The following is a 19768-nucleotide window of genomic DNA, read 5'->3' as shown; positions in this document are numbered from 1 at the left end:
GGCTCGACTCAGCCAGGATCGTGTTTATGGGTCAACAGCCCCTTTGGAGGACAAACTATTTTAAAAAACCAAGCGGAGGGGCGGCCAGATGGCTCAATTGGTTAGAGCGTGAGCTCTCAACAACAAGGCTGCCGGTTCGATTCCCACATGAGATGGTGGGCTGTGCCCCTGCAACTAAAGATTGAAAACGGCGACTGGACTTGGAGCTGAGCTGCACCCTCCACAACTAGATTGAAGGACAGCAACTTGGAGCTGATGGGCCCGGGAGAAACACACTGTTCCCCAATATTCCCCAATAAAATTTAAAAAAAAAAATCGATTTGCTTTCAAAGCCACATTGTTTACTTTTTAGAAATGCTGCAGCTAGAAATTAAGATTTGTGTTTCCGTCCTGCGTTTGGAAGAGAAAAGCGCTTCCTGGCAATAGAATGATACCTGAATGATTGGTTCTCATTAGCTCTGGCTAGAGGATTAAGTAGGATAATTTGTAACTTACACCAAGTCAATAAAAGAGCTGGGAATCCTGTGTGTGTGCGTGTGTGTGTGTGTGTGTAAACATATATGTCAATCTCCGTGTATGTAATGTAGAAACATGTACGTGCCTGTGTGTAAATGCCTCTGGCAGCAGAAAAATCGTCAGCTCTCTTACCAGACGAAAACACTAGGAAAGAGGCCGATTATAAAAAGTGGCTGAGTATTTTTTTCAAGGTAAAAGTTTCCTCCAATAGAAAGTTTCAAGTGTTACTGAACTCTTGAGCATTCAGTAAATGGACGTTGCGTGTCGTTTGGAGTGGAGCCCAGTTACGGTTCATTTTTAAGCAAGGTTAATACCTGGCTGAACAATTTTGTGTTTTATAAACACAGCATTAAGTAGGAAAACAATACACACAGCAGACGCCGGCCTGGTTTTTGATCTGCCTCTGGCTTTCCTATGATGTTGATAAGGAATGAAGGGGCAAATGCAGATTATGTTGGGCACAGAAATAGCTGCTTTTCCTTTCTCCCAGGTAAACAATCTTAACCCTTCACTGAATGCAACCAACAGCTTTTAGGACACACCTGCACCGTACATTCCCCTAGATTACAGGATAAACAAAAGTATTTGTTCGCGACAAACACCACATACAGACCTCGACAGAAATTCCCTTTGCAGAATACTGGCCTTTCACTAAAGACACAAAGACAGCAAAGAGATTTATTTTCAAAGGAGATTTTTCTGGAGGGGAATGACCATCAGTGAAGGAAATCGTAATCCTACAGTTACACACAAAAAAGTACAGTGTTACAGCTGTTTTCACTGTAATAGTTTTAGTAGGTTTCAATGTTTGTGTTTCAATGGTTGTGTAGTATCTGCCAGAATATTTACTATAGATATATATTTAAATTTATAGTGTGTATAATTTACATATATAATGTAATATATGTAAATTATACACCGTGTAAATATATATATATAGTGTGTGATACATGTGACAAATATATATACATACTGTGATACATTTATACACCATATATAATTTTATCTATATCTCACTATCTGTCTCTCTATCATCTATTATCTATATATCTATGTATCTATCTATCTATCACAGTATAAAATTTAAGCCAGTAATAGACACGCTAGTTTTAACTCAATGAGCTTAAAATGGGCTTCTGATGTCAGATAATTAACGTTCATTAAGCCCTTGCGTTGTTGCTACTCATATATTCCTTTTGTCTTTCTATGTCTGCTTAAACTTCCTACTGCCAACTCATGATTTCTCTTTGGGATTACATATAAACTCTAAATGTTAGAGTTGTATGTAGATACTTTCGATAAACACACATGGTGGCAATATAAAGCAGAAATTTACTCAGATTTCCTCTGTCCTGCAAGAGACCGGCCACTCATTCTCCGGTCCTAACCAGTCTTCTCCAATCTCACCTAGACTGTGGTTTACAGTCAAAATACATCATATGTAACAGACAGTGATGGTTTAACACACTTCAAGTGCATTTAAATTAGGCTAACTCTATTTCTTTGAAGGATACGTGATATCAGTGCCCATTGACACAGGCAGCAAGAGAAAACTAAGCTATTATCAGCGTAGGTGGTGCTGCATAGGACAACTTTTAGAAATCTCTACTAGCAGGAGAGAAAAAAAAAATCGTACTGTGTTTCATAAGTAAAACACCCTTACTGAGATGAAGAAATATTGTCATATATGAAATGGGAAAAATGCTGTTCAAATAGCACCGTCATTTATTTCATGGACATGCATGGAGCACTGACTTCCCCTGCCTTCACACCAGCCTCCCCCACTTCTAATTAATTATCCTCAGTATTATTTTTCTCTATCGACCCATGTGAATTCTAAACAAATGGCTGCACTTTGGGTAAATTCCCTCCCACAGTTCTAAGCATTGCTTATAACAAGTAACTAATTTAAGGATGCATGGTTCCTTTCATAGCCACCAAAACAGCCATGAACGCCAATATTGTCTACAGTACATTATTAACCTCAAAAAAGGTGGTTTGTTTGGGGTTGTTTTTTTTTTTCATTTTTTTTTTTCCTGGAAAGTGGCTATCTTTATTTTAAAGACAGGAAAACCTGCATTTACAAATTGTGATGTATTCCCTTGGGGAACGTTTGTTGATTTTACGAATGCTAAAGGCAGCTTTGAATTCAATTCAGGGAAATACTGATCGATTGCCCACAGTGGGGCAGGGGGCTGTGTATTATTGGAGGCAATTAATACAGATTTTCTTTAGTCTAATCCATGAATGAGACACTTACAGTCGATTTTCCCGAATACTCACCCACCATCCAATCCATTTCTTCTACGTTATCGCCGTAGCGTCCGTATTTACTGTGCCCCACAAACTTCTCTCTGGTGATGAGCGGTGTGTGGACATGCAGAAAGGACACAAACAGGAGAAAAGGTCCACGTTTATACCTAAGGGGTAGAGAGTCAACTGAGTTATCTTAGTAAATAAAGGCGGTTTTATTCCCACTTGGATATTGTTCTGCCTCCATTGAAAGGTCTCAGAAGAGTTGGCAGAGGTTTCTATGTATTTAGGTTACTTTGATCAATCATTTGAGTAACAGATACCATAGCAAGACTCATGCAGAAAGGATATGAGGAGGAAAGAAGAATAACGGAAACTTTGTATCAGCAATAAAATATCTGGCAGAGTCGGATCATTTGATCTCTCGCATCCAGGGTAGCATGTGACATAAAATAACAGCTTCATACATGTTTTTAATCTTTGTTGAATAAATAGGTGGCTGGATGAATGAATGAATGAATGAATAAATGAATGAATGAATGAATGAATGAATGAATGAATGAATGAAACCCATATGGATTCTTCCCACCTATTTTCTGAGAATGCTTTCTCAGACATGGGTTAGGAAGTGTCGTACCCCAGGCAGAGACACAGGTATACTGCATTCAGCTTTCAGACAGTCCCTACTCTCTGTGCCCCTCAGTCACACAAGCCCCAGCACTTAATTGGACACACAGTTCTCCAGAACACAGACTGCTTATATGTAGGTAGGAGTGTCCATTTGAACCACCACCAACCAAGGGAAACAAAGGGCATGTAAGTAACAAGATAGCATGTCGTCTATAGAAAGGGTTCTTGTGCATTTCTCCTGCTTCCTTCTTTGTGCTGCCTGGAACATAAGCATGATGGCTGGAGCTTTGGCATCCAGTTTGGGCTGTGAGGCTGCTCGGGCAGAATTTTTTTTTTTTTTTTTAAATAGCAATCAGGGGGCTCAAAAAAAGAGAGAAATACACTTCTTTCCTTTACATCTCACTTATTGTGTGCTGCATTTTAATGTCCCATGTAGCCATCTTAAAAGATCCCAAGCAAACTTGAGTTGGTATGGGAGCAGCAGGAACGATGAACAGAGCCAGACAACTGTCCCACCATTCTGCCTGCTGTGCTAAGCAAAGAATGAATGTGACAGTTACAAAGGCTTATGAGGGAATGAGGTCCCATTGCCTAGTCATTATACCCATGGAGTTATACTGTGTCATCCTCCTGCGTGCCCTCCACACCCCCATTAGGAGAGCAGAGAAAGGTCAATGAGTCTGCTTACCAACAACTTCAAAATACCTCTCACTGGTCATCTGAACTAAGCAGCTGTGCAAAGGTCTGACAGTATTACATTGCTGGGTGCACGGCTTGCATTAAGTACATAAAACGTAAAACTAGATATCACTAAATAGAGTCACTTCCTAATTGTTTGTGAACACCTCACTAGTATTTTCAGGCTGTTTCTGGGCAAAGCAAAATTGAGATCAAGCTCAAAGAGTCCGTCCGTCTTCATACTAACCCACACCAATGGATTAAAATGCCGTAATTCCAGTTTTATATTTTTTAAAGCAGTGAGAAAAATCTATTTCTTCGCCTTTGCAGGGTTTGAAATTTGCAGGAAATGTTAACTGTCCGTTTTTCTTTTCTATCTCAGTAGAAATTCCAACATAGCGTACATATCTCACACACAGAAAAGGCCCATCTCATCCGGAGGTACCCAATTTCTCTGAAATAACAACAAAACGGTCGTGCAGGAAATCAGGCCAGCCCGAAGGGCTTACCTGTCCTACCTGTTGATGAAACTCAGGGCTTCTTTCAGCATGAACGCTGAAACTCTGTCTTCTCTCATCGGCTGCTGGAGGATTTCGTGGTTTCTCATCAGGACGCAGTTCCAACGCCGAGTAAAGCCATAGCTGGAGTACCAGGATGCAAAAAAGAGGAGGGCGAGCAGAGTGAGGGTCACGATGACCTTCCAGGGAATCGTGAGCCAGTGGGCAAGCTTGGGGACAAGGAGGAGAAGAGGGACGAGGCCGATGGCTGCTGTGGCCACCCAGAGCTGGATCCTGAGGCGACGGTGCAGTTCTGGCGTCTCAGATGCAATGCAGTCACTCAGGAGACCCAAGGGCAGGCCGTAGAAATAGCTGAACCCGTGGTTCAGGGGGTGGTAGCAGTGGTCGTCCCGGGATGCACAGCTCAGACCTTGGTGCCATTTTCCTGCAAGGGACACAGCACGGGGATGGTGGCAGCACCAGCAACCAGCTGTTTCTACAGGGTGGACGTCCCTCTGTGAATGCCAAGGGGGACTTGGGCTTCCTGGCCAGGGCAGCACCATCTCGGTGGCCCCATCGTCACCTCCCTGGAAATGCTAACAAGTCTACATAAGCCACCCACATGTCTCCCCCTACATTCTGAGACTTTCGGACTGGAACTGGGCAGCAGAAACCCGTTTGCACACTGGAAGGGCATGATGCTAGTACTGCCTCAGAAGAAATAATATGCTGGGTACCTGACCATCCCCTGGACCCTCAGGAATGTCCCAGGTGTCGGGTACAGGCTGGGTGGCCAGAACCTGCATCTCTGTGTTCACATCTGCACTCACTAGCAGTGTGTTTTGCCCGTGGCCATTCTTATCCAGGCTCTCTTACGGTAACTCCCTGACAAGGCACCAAAATGCCACGAACAGAGCTCCAGACGAAGGCCCCCCAGGTCTGCATGATAAACTAGCCAAAGAAATTCATCCAATTCAACCAACGAATTCGGGCTATGTTAGCCCTTCCTTCTAATGACAACTCACCACGTGGGCCAGTTCTAATTCACTTACACACATCACAACGCTTACTCCTTTCCAGACCCTGTATGATCGATGAGAAATGCACTAGCTTATATTATAACAGCAAAGCCACGTTTGAATCTGGGGGAGGGGAGGTCTGAGTGTTCCTGAGAGCTGATTTAGAATATCTGCATTCAAGGGTGCTCCTGGGGGTTTCACGAGAATAACGTCCTTGTCGGTCAACATACAAACGACACAAATTATGTTTTTTGTTAAATAGGGGACATCTTAGAAGACATTATAGTCTTGTAATCCACAGGGAGAATCCTAAAAAGCGTGGACACAGTGAGTAGGTGGCACTTCTCAAATGTAGTTGCTCTCAGAATGTCTCCTCAGAGGAATCAGACATTGACCCAGAATTCTATGGAATAAACGTACTCGGTGATACGGTGACTCACACTGTCACACCCACCCCTCCCCACCCAAGGGCACAGGACACCAGGTGATCTAAATAAATCGTTGCCTCAGCGTGGTCACTTTTCCTGCGTTCATTTCTCAAGGTCAAGAAGAGGACATCTTTTGGGGACCCAAAAGGGTTATATCCCTTCCTTACACAATATTCCATTTTGGTGACAATAATGCACAAGCACATCTGTTTTTATTCCCATGGTTTTTCCAAGACCTTGCTGTTGATATCATTTGTGTCTTAAATTCCTCCCCCACGTGTCTCTGCTCCAAGAGGAATCAGCTGGCAGGTACCCAGCCAACGTCTCCGGAAAGCCGAGTCACAAGGAGAGGGAAAGTGCCTACCCCTGTTTCCACGTCCTCGGGCCGTACCTATCAGTCCTGTACGGTAACCCTGATGCTGCAGCAGCTTGGCAAACGTCGTCTCGTTGGCGGGAAGACCACCTGAGCCTCCAAGCCAGGGCAGGGCACGGTTCAGGTTGGAGGGAGACGCCATTCCTGAACACAGAGAAGCAAACGACCGATGAGTACCACAGCCCCTCTCTGCGTGACAGTCTGCGTGAACTGTAATACGGAGCCCCAATGTCCTTAAACTGTCTCCTCATGCACGTTCTCTAGTCCGTTCGTTCTCTCCCAAGTTTCCCCTTGACGTTGTCTCTGTACGTCCTTAGCTCATCCCCTCCCACGTGCCAAATGCAGATGTTGTCTTGAAATTAGGATACAAGACAATCACGTGGGAATTTCATATTAACAGGAAGCGTGTTTTTTTTCTTTTTCGAGTAGACATGTCTGTCCCAAATATTGCCGAGGGCATGTATTGGTTGCTTATTCAAAATTCAAGTTTAACTGGACGTGTTACTGCACAGGCTATCCTTGGACATCAATTCTGAACCTGAACCCCATCTTTGTAGGGGGTGAAAAGCCCACATGGGGGAGACACAGAAGTTTCTGTCCTACCTTCAGCTGCACAGTGGGCTTCTGTCTATTTGGGAATCCAAGTCTTGGCACGGCAAACACAGACTCCCTCATCTCTGTGCTTGAAACCCGCCTCAGTAAAGGACCATAATTCTCCCAGTCGTCGTGTCCAGAAATGCATGGGCTCCTTTTGAATCTCCCTCCTCCCTCAGCCTCACCTCCAATCAATCACCAAGTCCTGACAACTCCACCTCAGTAAACAATTCAGGTTTCTTTTAATCTCTGACGTCATGGCTTTGGAGCAGAGCATCAGATGCACTCCGCAATGGAGTCCCATAGCTGAATTCCTCTGTCTACCAGTCTCAATCACCTTCCCAAGGACCCTTCCAATCCGTCTTTTCTCCCGTCAAAACGCACCAATGCCCTTCCATCACCCTCTGTTCAAATCTAAATGTGGGGCATGGCTTATACAGTCTTTCCTGCTCTGAGATGTGTGATTGTTTGGGCGGCCACCCCCATCTCTTTACTCAGTCACACATCCCCGCGTTATCTTTGTGCGTCATTTTCTCAGGGGGAACCCACCCTTCCTCCTGTGGCACGTCTTCTAGGAAGGCTTTTTGGGATGGTTGACAGGCCCCTACGAGCTGCGGCTTCCTGAAATTCTAATTGTCACTATTGTTTGAGCATCAACACTGCAACCACATCTCGTGGTGTTGCGCCCTACTTGTGGGACAACTGCCAAGAAGAAACCTATGAATGAAAGCATCTCAAGGAAAGTCACTCATTGTCACACAGAAGTGTTCCCAAGAATATCCTAGGCATGAATTAAAGGAGAATTCTGTAGCATTAGGTTGGTGCAAAAGTGATTGCATTTAAAAGGTTAAAAAAATTTTTGCAAAAACTGCAATTACTTTTGCATCAAACCTAGTAGGTATGTATTCTCCACGCTGGCCGGCAGATTGCTCTTTTCACTTAACAAAAGTACCTCAGAGAACTCTCGGGGTCTCCGAGGATGTGGAAACCTTCCCCTGCCATTTGAAGCATGCATTAAGGTGCCATGTTATAAACACACCATTATTTATCCAGTCGCTTCCTACCAGTAAACATTTAATTTTATTTCCCCAATCTCTTAGTGCTAGATAAGATTATAAGAAATAACAACATGTGTTATTTAGAACACGTGAAACTATGACTGATCAATTTCTACAAAAATGGAGTTGCTGATTGAAAGGCTAAATGCCAAAATGTCCCCACAGTCTCTTCAAGCAACTAAGTGTTAAGAGTGTCGATTTTTTTGACACTCTGAATGGTGAAAAAATAGCATCTAAAGAATTTTAATCAAAGTATCTCTTATGATCACAGCTTGAAAATATGTCCCTTTGTTTAAAAAAACAACAACAAAGCTTTGTCTTCCCCGCCCCCAAACTATCACCTTTTTAAAACTACTTCTTCTGAACTTAGGAACAAGAACTATTTGGAACGTTTACATCATAAAAGGAATAAATATTATATTAATACGTTGAGGGGGTCAGATTAGAGGTCAGAGCTTTCCTCTTGAATGTCATTGTCCTATTTCCATGAACTCTAAGCTCGTGGATTCAAGAACTCACTAGGCAGAGAGTAGATTTTATCCTAAGTAGTTTCTTCTGGATAAGAACACACCTCCTGGTGGGTACATCAGTTCTGTGATTCATGTAATAGGAGAATGAGAGAGTAAAGGTGTCACAATTCTTTTCCCATATTGTTTTAGGTGGAGTTAGACTGCTAGGTGAATAAATTAACAGCTGGTTTTAAAGGCACTCGTATAAAAAAAAAAACCAGAAGCAAGGAATGTGAGGATTAAAGATGGATACGTAAATGATCATTTTAAGGGTCCTATCCTAGAAAGAGTAAGAAGTTGGATAATATGGTATCACTCATGGGAAACAGAACCTGTTTCATTAAGGGAAGTATTGGAATGTTACCTTGGAATTGAATCGATTTTCTTTTTTGCTAGAATTGTTTGATGAGCAGGAAGAATTAAATTGAATGATTTGTGCCAAAAAAAAAAAAAAATAGCAATGATTTGATCAATAACTCCTTCAACCACTTTTTATTCTTAATTTTGTAAGATAGATTTTTCCACCTAATCAATATTTAGAATCCCATGAAATTATAAAAGTAATTGCTTTTTAAAAGAATACAGATGTGTATCTTTATCACCTATTCGTACACAGTAATGCAGTATTTAGACACAAACTATGTGGTAAACTATTTCAAACAAAATTGAGCACACTGAATTATGAAAAAAGTTCTTTGAGCAACAAAAATAGAAAAATAGATGGTAATGCATCAAAGTTCCTGGGACAAGAACTTGCAATGTTTATTTATTTTTAAATGTCATATAATTCAAATTAACCTGATTAGCCCATTCCCCGGACCTAATGAAAAGCTATCACTTAGAAGGAGGAAAACTCAGAGGAAAAGCTGTCACTGAAAAATAAACTACAAGGATGGATATATTATAATTGCGACAAGCAGATACTAGACTTAATGAAAACACAATAGTCTGGGGCAATTTCATGTAAAGGCCAGTAACCCTGAAGCCCTCAGCAGATGCCAAAGGCATCACTGAGTTTTAGCTGGGTATAAAAATTGATATTTATAATGTCATTTCCACATTGATGGTTATGTTGCTGATTCTAAGCTAAGCTACAAAGGGAAATATTAAATTGTGATCATTACACTCAACTTGGTGAGTATGGATGTTGAAATTGTGTGTGTGTGTGAGTGTGTGTGCGTGAGAGAGTGTGTGTGTGTGCATGTGAGAGAGAGAGAGAGAGAGAGAGAGAGAGAGAGAGAGAGAGAGAGAGAGAGAGAGAGATTATGTATGGCTCCCATTTCTTTTCCATTTTCTTAGCCACACTTTCTTCCCAATTGCTCCTTCTGGTTTTCCAATCTCATCCCCAGAGGCTGGATGGACCCACTTTCATTAGAATGCTTGATTACATGGTCTCAGCTAGCTTTAAGAGATGAGAAACCTATTACTACAAGACAAGGGCTGTTACTACAAGCACCTAGAAACGGTAGTGTGTGTCCAAGGCAACCTGGAAATTACTCATCAGAGGCTCACTGTAGGCATACAGGTGAGCAGATTTGGTGGCCCCGGGCAACACACACCTGTTTAAACCGACCAGGTATAGCAACACAACCTTCATTTGAATTTAGATTCTTAATACCTCAAGTGACCTTTTGAGAATTGTTATGAAGAGCTGCAAAGAAAAGTAAATTATAAGAAGGCAGGATTGTGAGACAAAAATGCTGTTGCATTCCCCAGGCCCACCTGATCGGATGGGGTACCGGCCAGTTAGGAAGGCAGCCCGACTTGGGGTGCCTACAGAGGCAGCTGCCAGGTGCTGGGTGAGCCTTACTCCCTCACTCGCCAGGCGGTCAATGTTGGGTGTGCTGCAGACAAAACAGGAATTCAGCTTGCAAGTTTCCAATTCCCAATAAAATGAACAAGATTCAAAGCCATCATGTTTTGGGTCAAGGTGACTCTCTGTCCAGTAAATCTGAAATACACCCTTTTGAAACTTCAATCCATCTGCCTGCTAGGATGCAAAGGAAAAGCAGAGTGTACAACAATATATCTGCAGGCAAAATGATCACAAATGCAAATGGGTCACCAGGTATCATTAAACTACTACCGTATTTCCCCCAAAATAAGACCTAACTGGAAAATAAGCCCTAGCATGATTTTTCAGGATGACTTCCCATGAACATAAGCCCTAATGAGTGAGTCTTTTGGAGCAAAAATTAATATAAGACCTGGTCTTATTTTCAGGGACAGATGGTACTCAGCTGAGTTAACAGGCATTTCAACAGAAAAGCTGCTCAACTGGCTCTTGTCAAATTCCTAAAATTAATGGGTCACTTAGATTCCATAAAATGTTCGTGTGTTTCTTGCAGGAAAATCTGTCTTTTCTTATAACCAAATTCTGACATGGTTGAATTCAGTCAATTTCCCATTTTGATTGTCCAATATTTTAAGGTCTCCAGATTACGACCTCCACTCCCACCCCCACCCCCCAAAATAATAGGTCACCTAAATAGTAGAGGCAGAACAGGGTGCATTGCTCTTCCCTGAGCATGCTCCTCTCACAATCCCACAGACAGGTGATGATGGGAGAGTCTTACCGCTCAAACACTCTCAGTATCTTTGTGGGAAGGATCTGTCTGTGTAGCCCACACTTGTGGGGGCACAGTCAGTGTCTGTCTGAGAGTGACAGCCTATGAATCCTGAGTAAAGTTTCCTTTCTGACCCACAGCATCCACAGAGGGGGCAGACAGAAAAACACCTGCCTCAGTTTGTTGCTTTATAGAGACCTAAAATGCCTGTAAGTAGACCAACTCCTCTCAATCTGCACATGTACGCATAAATTATGGGGCTATACTGCAATCTGCATTTCAAGGTAAATCCATGCAATTTAAATTCAAGGGAAGAGGGACCATATATTTGCACATGAACAGAATTTGTGTAGTGATGGAGGACAGGCTGACAAAGGAGAATGTTGGGTATCAGAGGCTTTGGAAAGAATCCGAGGAAGATGTTGAAAAACTCTGAACTAATACAGTGGAATATTATTCAGCCACGAAAAGAAATGAAGCCCTGAGACATTCTATAACGTACATGAACCCTGAAAACCTTATGCTCAGTGAAAGAAGTCAGGAAAGCACATATTATGTGTTGTGGGCTGAAGTGTGTCACCCAAAACTTATACGTTGGAGCCCTCACCCCCAGGACCTCAGAATGTGGTTGTATTTGCAGATGGACCTGTAAAGAGGGGACTAAGGTGACATGAGGTCAATAGGGTGGGCCCTGATCCGATAGGCCTGTGTCCTTATAAGGAGAGGAGATGAGGACACAGACACACACAGAGGGACGGCCATGTGAGGACACGGGGAGCAGACGGCCGTCCACACGCCCAGGAGAGAGGCCTCATGGGGGACCAGCCCTGGGACACCTGGACCTCACACTCCAGCCTCCAGGACCAGGAGAGATAAATGTCTATTATTTAAGCCATTCAGTCTGGGGTACTTCGTTACAGCCGCCCTAGCAAGCTAATACATTATATGATTTTACTTATGAGAAATTTCCAGAACAGGCAAATCCACAGAGACAGAAAGCAGTCAGTGGCTGCCAGGGTCTGGGAGACGGGGAGGCACAGGGGAAGACTGTTAGTAAGTCCAGGCTCACCTTTTGGAGGTGACGGTGAAAAAGTTTAGGAACTAGACAGCGGGAATGGTTGTGGAACATTGTAAATTTACTAAATGCCCCTGAACCTCTAGCTTTAAGTTGGTTAAACAGGTCAAGTTTGTGTTATGTGGTTTTTTTCCTTTTTTTTTTTTCTTTTTTTTTAACCACAATAAAAAAAAAAAAAAAAAAGAACCAGCAGCAGCAGCAACTACATATAAACTAAGGAGACGGGTTGTCAAATGCTGTCCTGACATTTCGCAGCTTGCCTAAGGCGACCTCTGCTGTCCTGGACGACAACTGACTCCAGTCTGTTTTTTTCAAAGGCACAGATGTGACCGGAGACACGCGGCAGCGCCCTCTACAGGCGGGAGAACGTCTTACCTCACCGTGTTGTTACCATAGCAGCATAAGTCGCCCACCCCAAGGTCGTCTGCCATTAAGAGGACAATGTTGGGCCTGGCGTTCCTTGTCACGAACGTTCCGTTGAGTCCCCCAAACAAGTAACACAGTGATAGCGACAGCCAGCAGTTCCTGAAAGGGTTTGTTTTTTTTTTTTGGTTTGTTTTTTTTTGGGGGGGAGGGAGGATAAAAAGAAAAAAAAATAGAAACCATCAATTCACATTTGCATTTTAGGCAACTTAAGAAAGGAAATAATGGCATTCTTTAGCAGTTTCCATTACACGTCATACCCGAGCTGGCTTCCTCAGAAACCAGCATTTTTTTTTTAAAGTCCTGTTTTAAGTTAATGCAGAATAATTTACCAGTTAATGTTACGTGCATGGGGACATTAAAGTCTCATAACTTCTCCAGGCGTTTCAGTGAGGTGAGGCTCTTAAAAAACAACCTAACAGTGGTTAAAGTGGAGTGTGAGGTCTCATAATTGGATTTCTTTGTATAGAAATGTAAACAAAATGGAAAGTAAGAGCAAATAGGCAGCTAGTCAGGCTTGTTGGGTTTTGTTTTGTTTTTTAATGCTCAGTTGTACTTTTTCATACATTTTATAACTTTGTAATGTTGCCCCAAGCCACACAGGGGAAAACGCCAGCAGAAACTCTAGTAACTTCTTGGGTGCAAGCCCAGGAGTAAATGATGGAAAACCAGTATTCTGGGTTACATCTGAGTACAGACAGTAATTAAGCCTTTTCTTCATGAAGAAATTATGTCCACAGGACACATCAATCACGTGGGGGATACTCAAGTGCCAAAGGAAAAAAAAGAAAGAAAGAAAGAAAGAAAAACCCAAAGGAAAACAAATCCCAGAAATTCTTTCAGCATCTAAAAAAGGAAATGTAACATTTTGCAATATTCTACTAAAGTTTAGACTGTAGAGTAACGCATGTGTAAGTGTTGGACCCTATAACATGCTGAAAACACACACACACACACACACACACACACACACACAAAACCACCCTTGATGGAAAACGGTCATTACAAATTAAGGACCATCCATCCGCTCATGCAGGTAACTGGTTCCCGAACCCGAAATGTCATCCAATCAATTCTAAGTCCTGTTAGTTGCACCTCAAAACAAAAAACAACAACAACAAAAAACCCACATCTTAAATTCATTGCATCCATGTACGTTTAGTCCCATCCTTGGAGCCCAAGTCACTCACTTGTAGATCCCAAAATCATCCTCGCTGGCCTGGCCATCCCCATTTTTGCCACCTGGCGGGAACAAAACGCAACCAGGCAGAGCAATCTCCTAAACACACACTCCTGGTTGCCATCCGCCCTAAGGAAGTCCAGTGGCTTCCCATTGGCTCTTGGGATTAAAAATCCCACCCTTCCCAGCATGACTGACAAGCTGCACTGATGTGAACTCTTGGCTCTTCTGTCACGTTCTCCTGTCACACCCGTCTCCACCACTGGCACACCCGTGAGCCGCCTTAAATTTCTACCATCATCCATGACTTTGGTCCTTGTGCAGCCTCCATGTCTGCAAGTCGCGCCTTTTGCCCTGTGAATTCATTCCCACATGTACTGCCATCCCTTTAGGACCATCCCTTAGGACTCCATCAACCCACATCCACCAACACACTCCCCACTACCCTCTTCACATCCCCAGTTGACCAAGCAGACCCAGTATGACCCTGGATGGAGACAACTCAGACGGAGAACCCTTCTCTCTAGACTCAGAGATTAGTGAAAGCTGACGATTGTGTCCACTCACCACTCACAGAAAGGCTGCCTCATGGCTTCTTATTCTGTCACCTAAGGAGCAAAAGAACAAGCTGAGAACGTCTGCAAACCCCGTATTTTCCTCATCGCTAGACAGGTGATGGTTCAACGTGCTAACGAGCCTCTGTGTGGTGACGCACGTCGTGCTTTATACCCAACTGCAAACAAGCGACATTTGCGCAGAGAAAACGTGGCAAAAGCATGTGCGTGAGGCAGTCATCTTACCTCAGCATCGTTGTCATGGGAGCTTTCCAACAAATGACGTTGGTCCAGCAACAAAACCCTTCCTTCCAGAGTCACTAAAACACACAGGTCCTCAGGGAACAGGCACGTACTCAGTAAATGTTTGTATGTATGCAGTCTGACAATTTTCTTCCTGAACTCGCTGCAACGCTGTTGCTCACCGTTTTTGATATCAGAGGGATTGTCCCTTATGAATTTGTACCAATTGGACAAACAGGTAACCAAGTTGACTATTTGGAAGTGCTGAAAAGGCTGCGTGAAAAGGTTAGGCAACCTGAACTTTTCACCAACAATTCATGGCTCTTGCATCACGACAATGCACCAGCTCACACGGCACTGTCTGTGAGGGAGTTTTTAGCCAGTAAACAAATAACTGTATTGAAACACCCTCCCTACTCACCTGATCTGGCCCCCAATGACTTCCTTCTTTACCCGAAGATAAAGGAAATAGTGAAAGGAACACATTTTGATGACATTCAGGACACCAAGAGTAATACGACGACAGCTCTGATGGCCACTCCAGAAAAAGAATTCCAACATTGCTTTGAAGGGTGGACTAGGTGCTGGCATTGGCGCACAGCTTCCCAAGGGGAGGACTTTGAAGGTGACCACAGTGATATTCAGCAGTGAGGTATGTAGCACTTTTCCTAGGATTAATTCACGAACTTAAATGTCAGGTGTCGTACAGACTCTGCTGGAGAGAACGTTGTTGCGTGGTCTACACACAGTGGAAAATCAATGCTCTCTATCCTGAAAAGCACATGGTGGCCAGACTCATCTGGCAGAGAAGGACAGGTGAAGCGGCTGTAATTAGGATCCGTTCACAAGAGTTCAGAGACTGGTCCAGTGTGGTGTCCCCCCTACCTGGAACCTTCAAATTCCTCGCAGCCAGTGAGGTTGTTTTAGGCTGAGAAGCCACAAGACAAATGACATAGAATAAAGATTAAGAACGCGGCCATTTGCTATACAGGTTTCCTCATCCCCAAGGCATTTCCACACACACCTGTCCCCACTGAATCCTCATAATATCTCCCTGGCTGGCTTGGAAGGGTTAACGACAGCTCACCTGTTTTCTGGGGAGAGGGAGCTGGGGGGTCACAGAGTTTAAAGACTTTCACAAGGCTGGTAAATTGCAGACGTGGGATTCAATATGAGGTCTGACTACTAACCGTGTGAGTGTGTGTGTGTGTGTGTGTGTGTGTCAACCCCCAGGGCCTTCTAATCTTAGACCTCAAGGAAAGCTCCCAAATGTGACATTTCTGGAGGCTACTACGGGGGGGCCCTTGGTGAAACCCACACATCACCCTTTGAGTGGTGGCCCATTGTTTCTGCCCCACACCCCAATCGATAATTCTGCGTTAGACTTGATTCCACTGTGTCCAGATTATATTTTCTCTCTCTCCAACTGCTCTAACACAATATATACCATTCCAGTAAAGACAGTTTACAGAAATCAAGGTCTACAGGAATGCTGCTTTTTTTTCCCGCCAATTGTAGCCCTTTCCACACTAACATATAAGCCTCTGTCCATCCAAGATTGGTAAAAGTCAGAAGTGGTGGTCCTAGCCACCAGTGCAGAGTTCTTCCTAAGTGGCGAGGAACAAAAACCATTCATTAGTCATAGATGAAAATAACTCTTTCCTTCGTGAAGGAAATCAATCCAATGTTGTCAATTCCAGATTTTCAGGAATATCGAAAGGACCCTTTGTATCCAGGAAGCTGCCCCATCCTAGTCTGAATGCCTTCCCTCTCCTTCCCCTACCCCCACCCCCAAATTTTAACATAGGATTCTATCAAATATTATCTCATTGTGAGGCCTGCTTGATGTCGTGCGGGAGACCCTGTTCGCTGCGCCATTTGTCGTGCGGGGAGGCCTGCAGGGTCTCTGCTCCCGCTCCCCACACAAGAACGCAGGACATGGTGAGGCCAAAAAGGAACACCCACGGAGCCATAGGTAGGGGAGTCATACCACTATAGTCTCGCTGGAGGCTGGATCCACACTGTCCGCAAACCGCCATCCACGCTTGCCAGCCCAGCCACCATCTTCTTGCTAGCCCCCATTCTTTCTCCTCCTCTCTCCTCTCTCCTCCCTTGCTGGCGTAGCCACAGCAGTTATATTGTGGCCAATGGCTCACTGGTTACAGCTGACGGCCAACTAGCCACAGCTGATGACCATCCAATCACAGTTGATGGCCATTTACTACCTGAGCCAGCACCTTTCTATGTGAGGCCGAGAGCCTGGAAACTACTTTCTGGGGCTCTGCCCCCACACTTGAGCTTCTGGAAATGCATGAGGCTGGCATCAAACCCAACTCTGGATTTACACATTGGTTTTGTTTTCCAAATGTATTTAAAGGCGTCTCCAGAATCACCTACCCAATCAAGAAGCACCCCTCAAAAAGCTATTCGATAAGGTCGTGTTATTAATGGCTGGCATCTGAGAAAGACCAGGAAGCATGTGAGCCAATAGGAGACTTACATTCCAAAACAGGTGAAATGTTGCAGGCAAAATGCATGTGAATATGTGTGCATTCTACATTCCCTCAGATGGATGGGTAGATTGACAGATAGATAGATAGATAGATAGATAGATAGATAGATAGATAGATAGATAGATAGATAGATGGATGGAGCCGTGGTGGTGGAATGGACCTTCCAAAATGATGGGGTTAAAAACTGTAACTAAGTCAGGTGACAGCCGTGATAACTAGCCTGATTATGGTAATTATTTGGCAGTATACACACATATCAAATTGTCGCATTATACAGCTTAACCTTACGCAATGCTATATGTCGATTCTATCTCCATAAAGCCAAAAGAAAATGTGTTAAAACTATTCCAAATTTTACTGGTTTTGTCTTTAGAGGTAAAATCCCAATGATCTCAAAATAAGAAAGTGTGTCAGCCATGGGTACCTTAGTGAGCATCTATCAGATACTTATACGGAGGCACCTGGCAAACGGGGCCCTGTTTGCAAACAGGGTCTTTGCAGATGGGACTGAGTGAGGGATCTGAGGTGAGGTCGTCCTGGATCAGGGGGCCCTGAACCCAATGACAGTGTCCTCGTCAGAGACAGAAGAGGAGGGACACAGACACAGAGGAGATGCCACGTGGAGACGGAGGCAGAGATGGGAGGGAGGTGGCCACCAGCCCGGGGACGCCTGGAGCCCCCAGGAGCTGGAAGGGGCAGGAGGGACCGTCCCCTGGGGCCTCCGGAGGGAGGCGGCCCTGGGACACCGTGATGTCACATTTCTCCCCACACTCAGGCCTGTGCTCTCCGCCCAGCCTCCAAAACTGGGACAGAACATATCTCTGCTGTTGTAAGACATCAGTTTCTAGTAATTTTTTACAGCAGCCACAGGAAAAGAAATATGTAAGAAAAAAGAAGCTTCGATATGATAAGAGTGTGGACAAAGAAAGGGGCCACATACTAAACCTGACAAGCTCAGGGGAGGCCAGCACGGCAGAGCTGACAAACTCAGAGGCCGAAATTAACCACAGGGGATGGTCTGAACATAAAAATTCCTAACTAACACCTGGTCCTGGCGGGTAGTCCCATCCTTGGCTTGTAGCTTCCTGGACAAAAGTCAATCTTTACCTGAAGAGAGCCTGTCTATTGTCTTTTTGCATCTAAGATAACATCGCCTTGGAATGTGGGAGTGATCTCCTTTTAAGACCCCTCAGGGCACAACCTCCAACCAGCGCAGGAGACCACAGAAACCCTCCTTGTTTTCTTGTTCCCCAAATACCATCTCCGGTGCTGTAACTGTTCATTTTTTTCTATCCTGCACTCACCAAAGTAAGCCAGGAAAAATAAAACACATTACCTTCAAAGGAGAAAAAAAAAAAAAAAAAGTGTGTGTCTCTCTGTGTTAGTTTTTATCCCATCCCAGAGGTTTCGCCGCTTGGCTTTCTCCCACCCGTGGATTTCATGTAACCCTCCTTACGTCTCTTCCTTTGAGTCTAATGTACAAAATAAGCTGCAAAACTGCCGTTCTCCAGACCATGTTCTTCATCTGTTGAGATTTTGCTTCCCAGCAACTGTCATCAGTTTGGCTCAAATAAATTAAACTTCTCTACAGGTGTGGATGTTTCTTAGGTCAAGAGATACCATCAGCAAAGCAAAACTGACATGTTCACAGAAAGAGGAAACATCTGCAATATGTCGTATAAATAAATTAGAAATGGAACAAAAATACAATAGAAAACTTAAACATAAGGTGTCAGGTCATAGAAGAGAAACAAATGATCAATAAGCCCATAAAAATTACCCTCGTCTCAGCCACCAGAAAAAGGAAATTTTAAGGATCACAGGAGAATATGTCTCTGTGAAAACACCAGTAATTTTTCAAGTTGGATTCTATGCTGTCGTTTTAACAAAGATTCAAAGACAGTTACCTTGACACTGCTGGTGAACGTTTTTGTGAGGGTCAGTTGCCACTAAATACTAAAAAAAAAAAAAAAAGATTTTAATTTCAAAAATCAGGAGTGAGAATGTCTGTTGCAACATGATTTTTAAACAGTGAAACTGAAACCAGCTGGAGCTCCCATTATAAAGAGGACTGGGTGAATAAATGGGATGCCAGTCGGACAATTACGTTTGTGATCTCTCCACCGTGTAAGTGCACGGTGGAAAGTTTGCGAACTGAACTGTCGGACCTTCATTGTATATTCATAGGACAGACTTCTTTGCTATTTCCTTTAAAATAAAGAGGATGCATTCCTTGACCTCCTGGGTCTCTTAGATGATAAAACTGTATAAGTCTCTAAGGCACTTCCTTGCGCCCGTGAAATGCAAACAGTAATTACTTTTACGGGACCTTTCATCCAAGGAGGTAGCAATGTCACGTGGGTGTTTTGTCCTCAGGTCTCCCCACTTCTGCACGAGGAAAGGACAGGAATAATATCATCAGTCTCCCTTTTACACGGGTAAAATGGGGTGCAGGAGTGGGGTGTCACTTATAGCCAAACTCATAAATTTAAATACAGCCTCTCCATCCATTAAAATGTTCTCTCTGTAAGTATGGATCAGCTGAAATAGTCAGGCCATTGAAACCAGTCTGGGAAAAGCCCGCATTCTTCCCATGAAAGAGACGCTGCTGTCTTGTCCCCAACACCTGAAAAAACACACAGTGACCGACCAAATCCC

The 19768-nt window shown here is 43.7% G+C and overlaps 1 protein-coding gene across 2 annotated transcripts in view; it reads right to left on the bottom strand.

Annotated features, from left to right (window-relative positions):
• Positions 1-15026, bottom strand: part of ARSH (arylsulfatase family member H) — a 31344-nt gene extending 16318 nt beyond the window's left edge. For both annotated transcript variants that reach the window (XM_088794849.1, XM_088794848.1), the window contains exons 1-6: positions 14368-15026; positions 12573-12722; positions 10278-10399; positions 6413-6538; positions 4596-5019; positions 2800-2936 (exon numbers count right to left, since the gene is read on the bottom strand). In XM_088794849.1, coding sequence (XP_088650975.1) covers positions 2800-2936; positions 4596-5019; positions 6413-6538; positions 10278-10399; positions 12573-12722; positions 14368-14390 — 982 coding nt within the window. In that variant the 5' untranslated portion in view covers positions 14391-15026. The remainder of the gene's footprint in view (positions 1-2799; positions 2937-4595; positions 5020-6412; positions 6539-10277; positions 10400-12572; positions 12723-14367) is intronic.
• Between the last annotated feature and the right edge of the window lie 4742 nt (positions 15027-19768).

This window comes from Rhinolophus sinicus, chromosome 18, assembly GCF_057876585.1.
Source record: "Rhinolophus sinicus isolate RSI-liver-muscle chromosome 18, RSI-T2T, whole genome shotgun sequence".
Classification (NCBI taxonomy): Eukaryota; Metazoa; Chordata; class Mammalia; order Chiroptera; family Rhinolophidae; genus Rhinolophus; species Rhinolophus sinicus.
The sequence above is the reverse complement of the archived record's forward strand: the minus strand, read 5'-3'. Positions and strand labels throughout refer to the sequence as shown.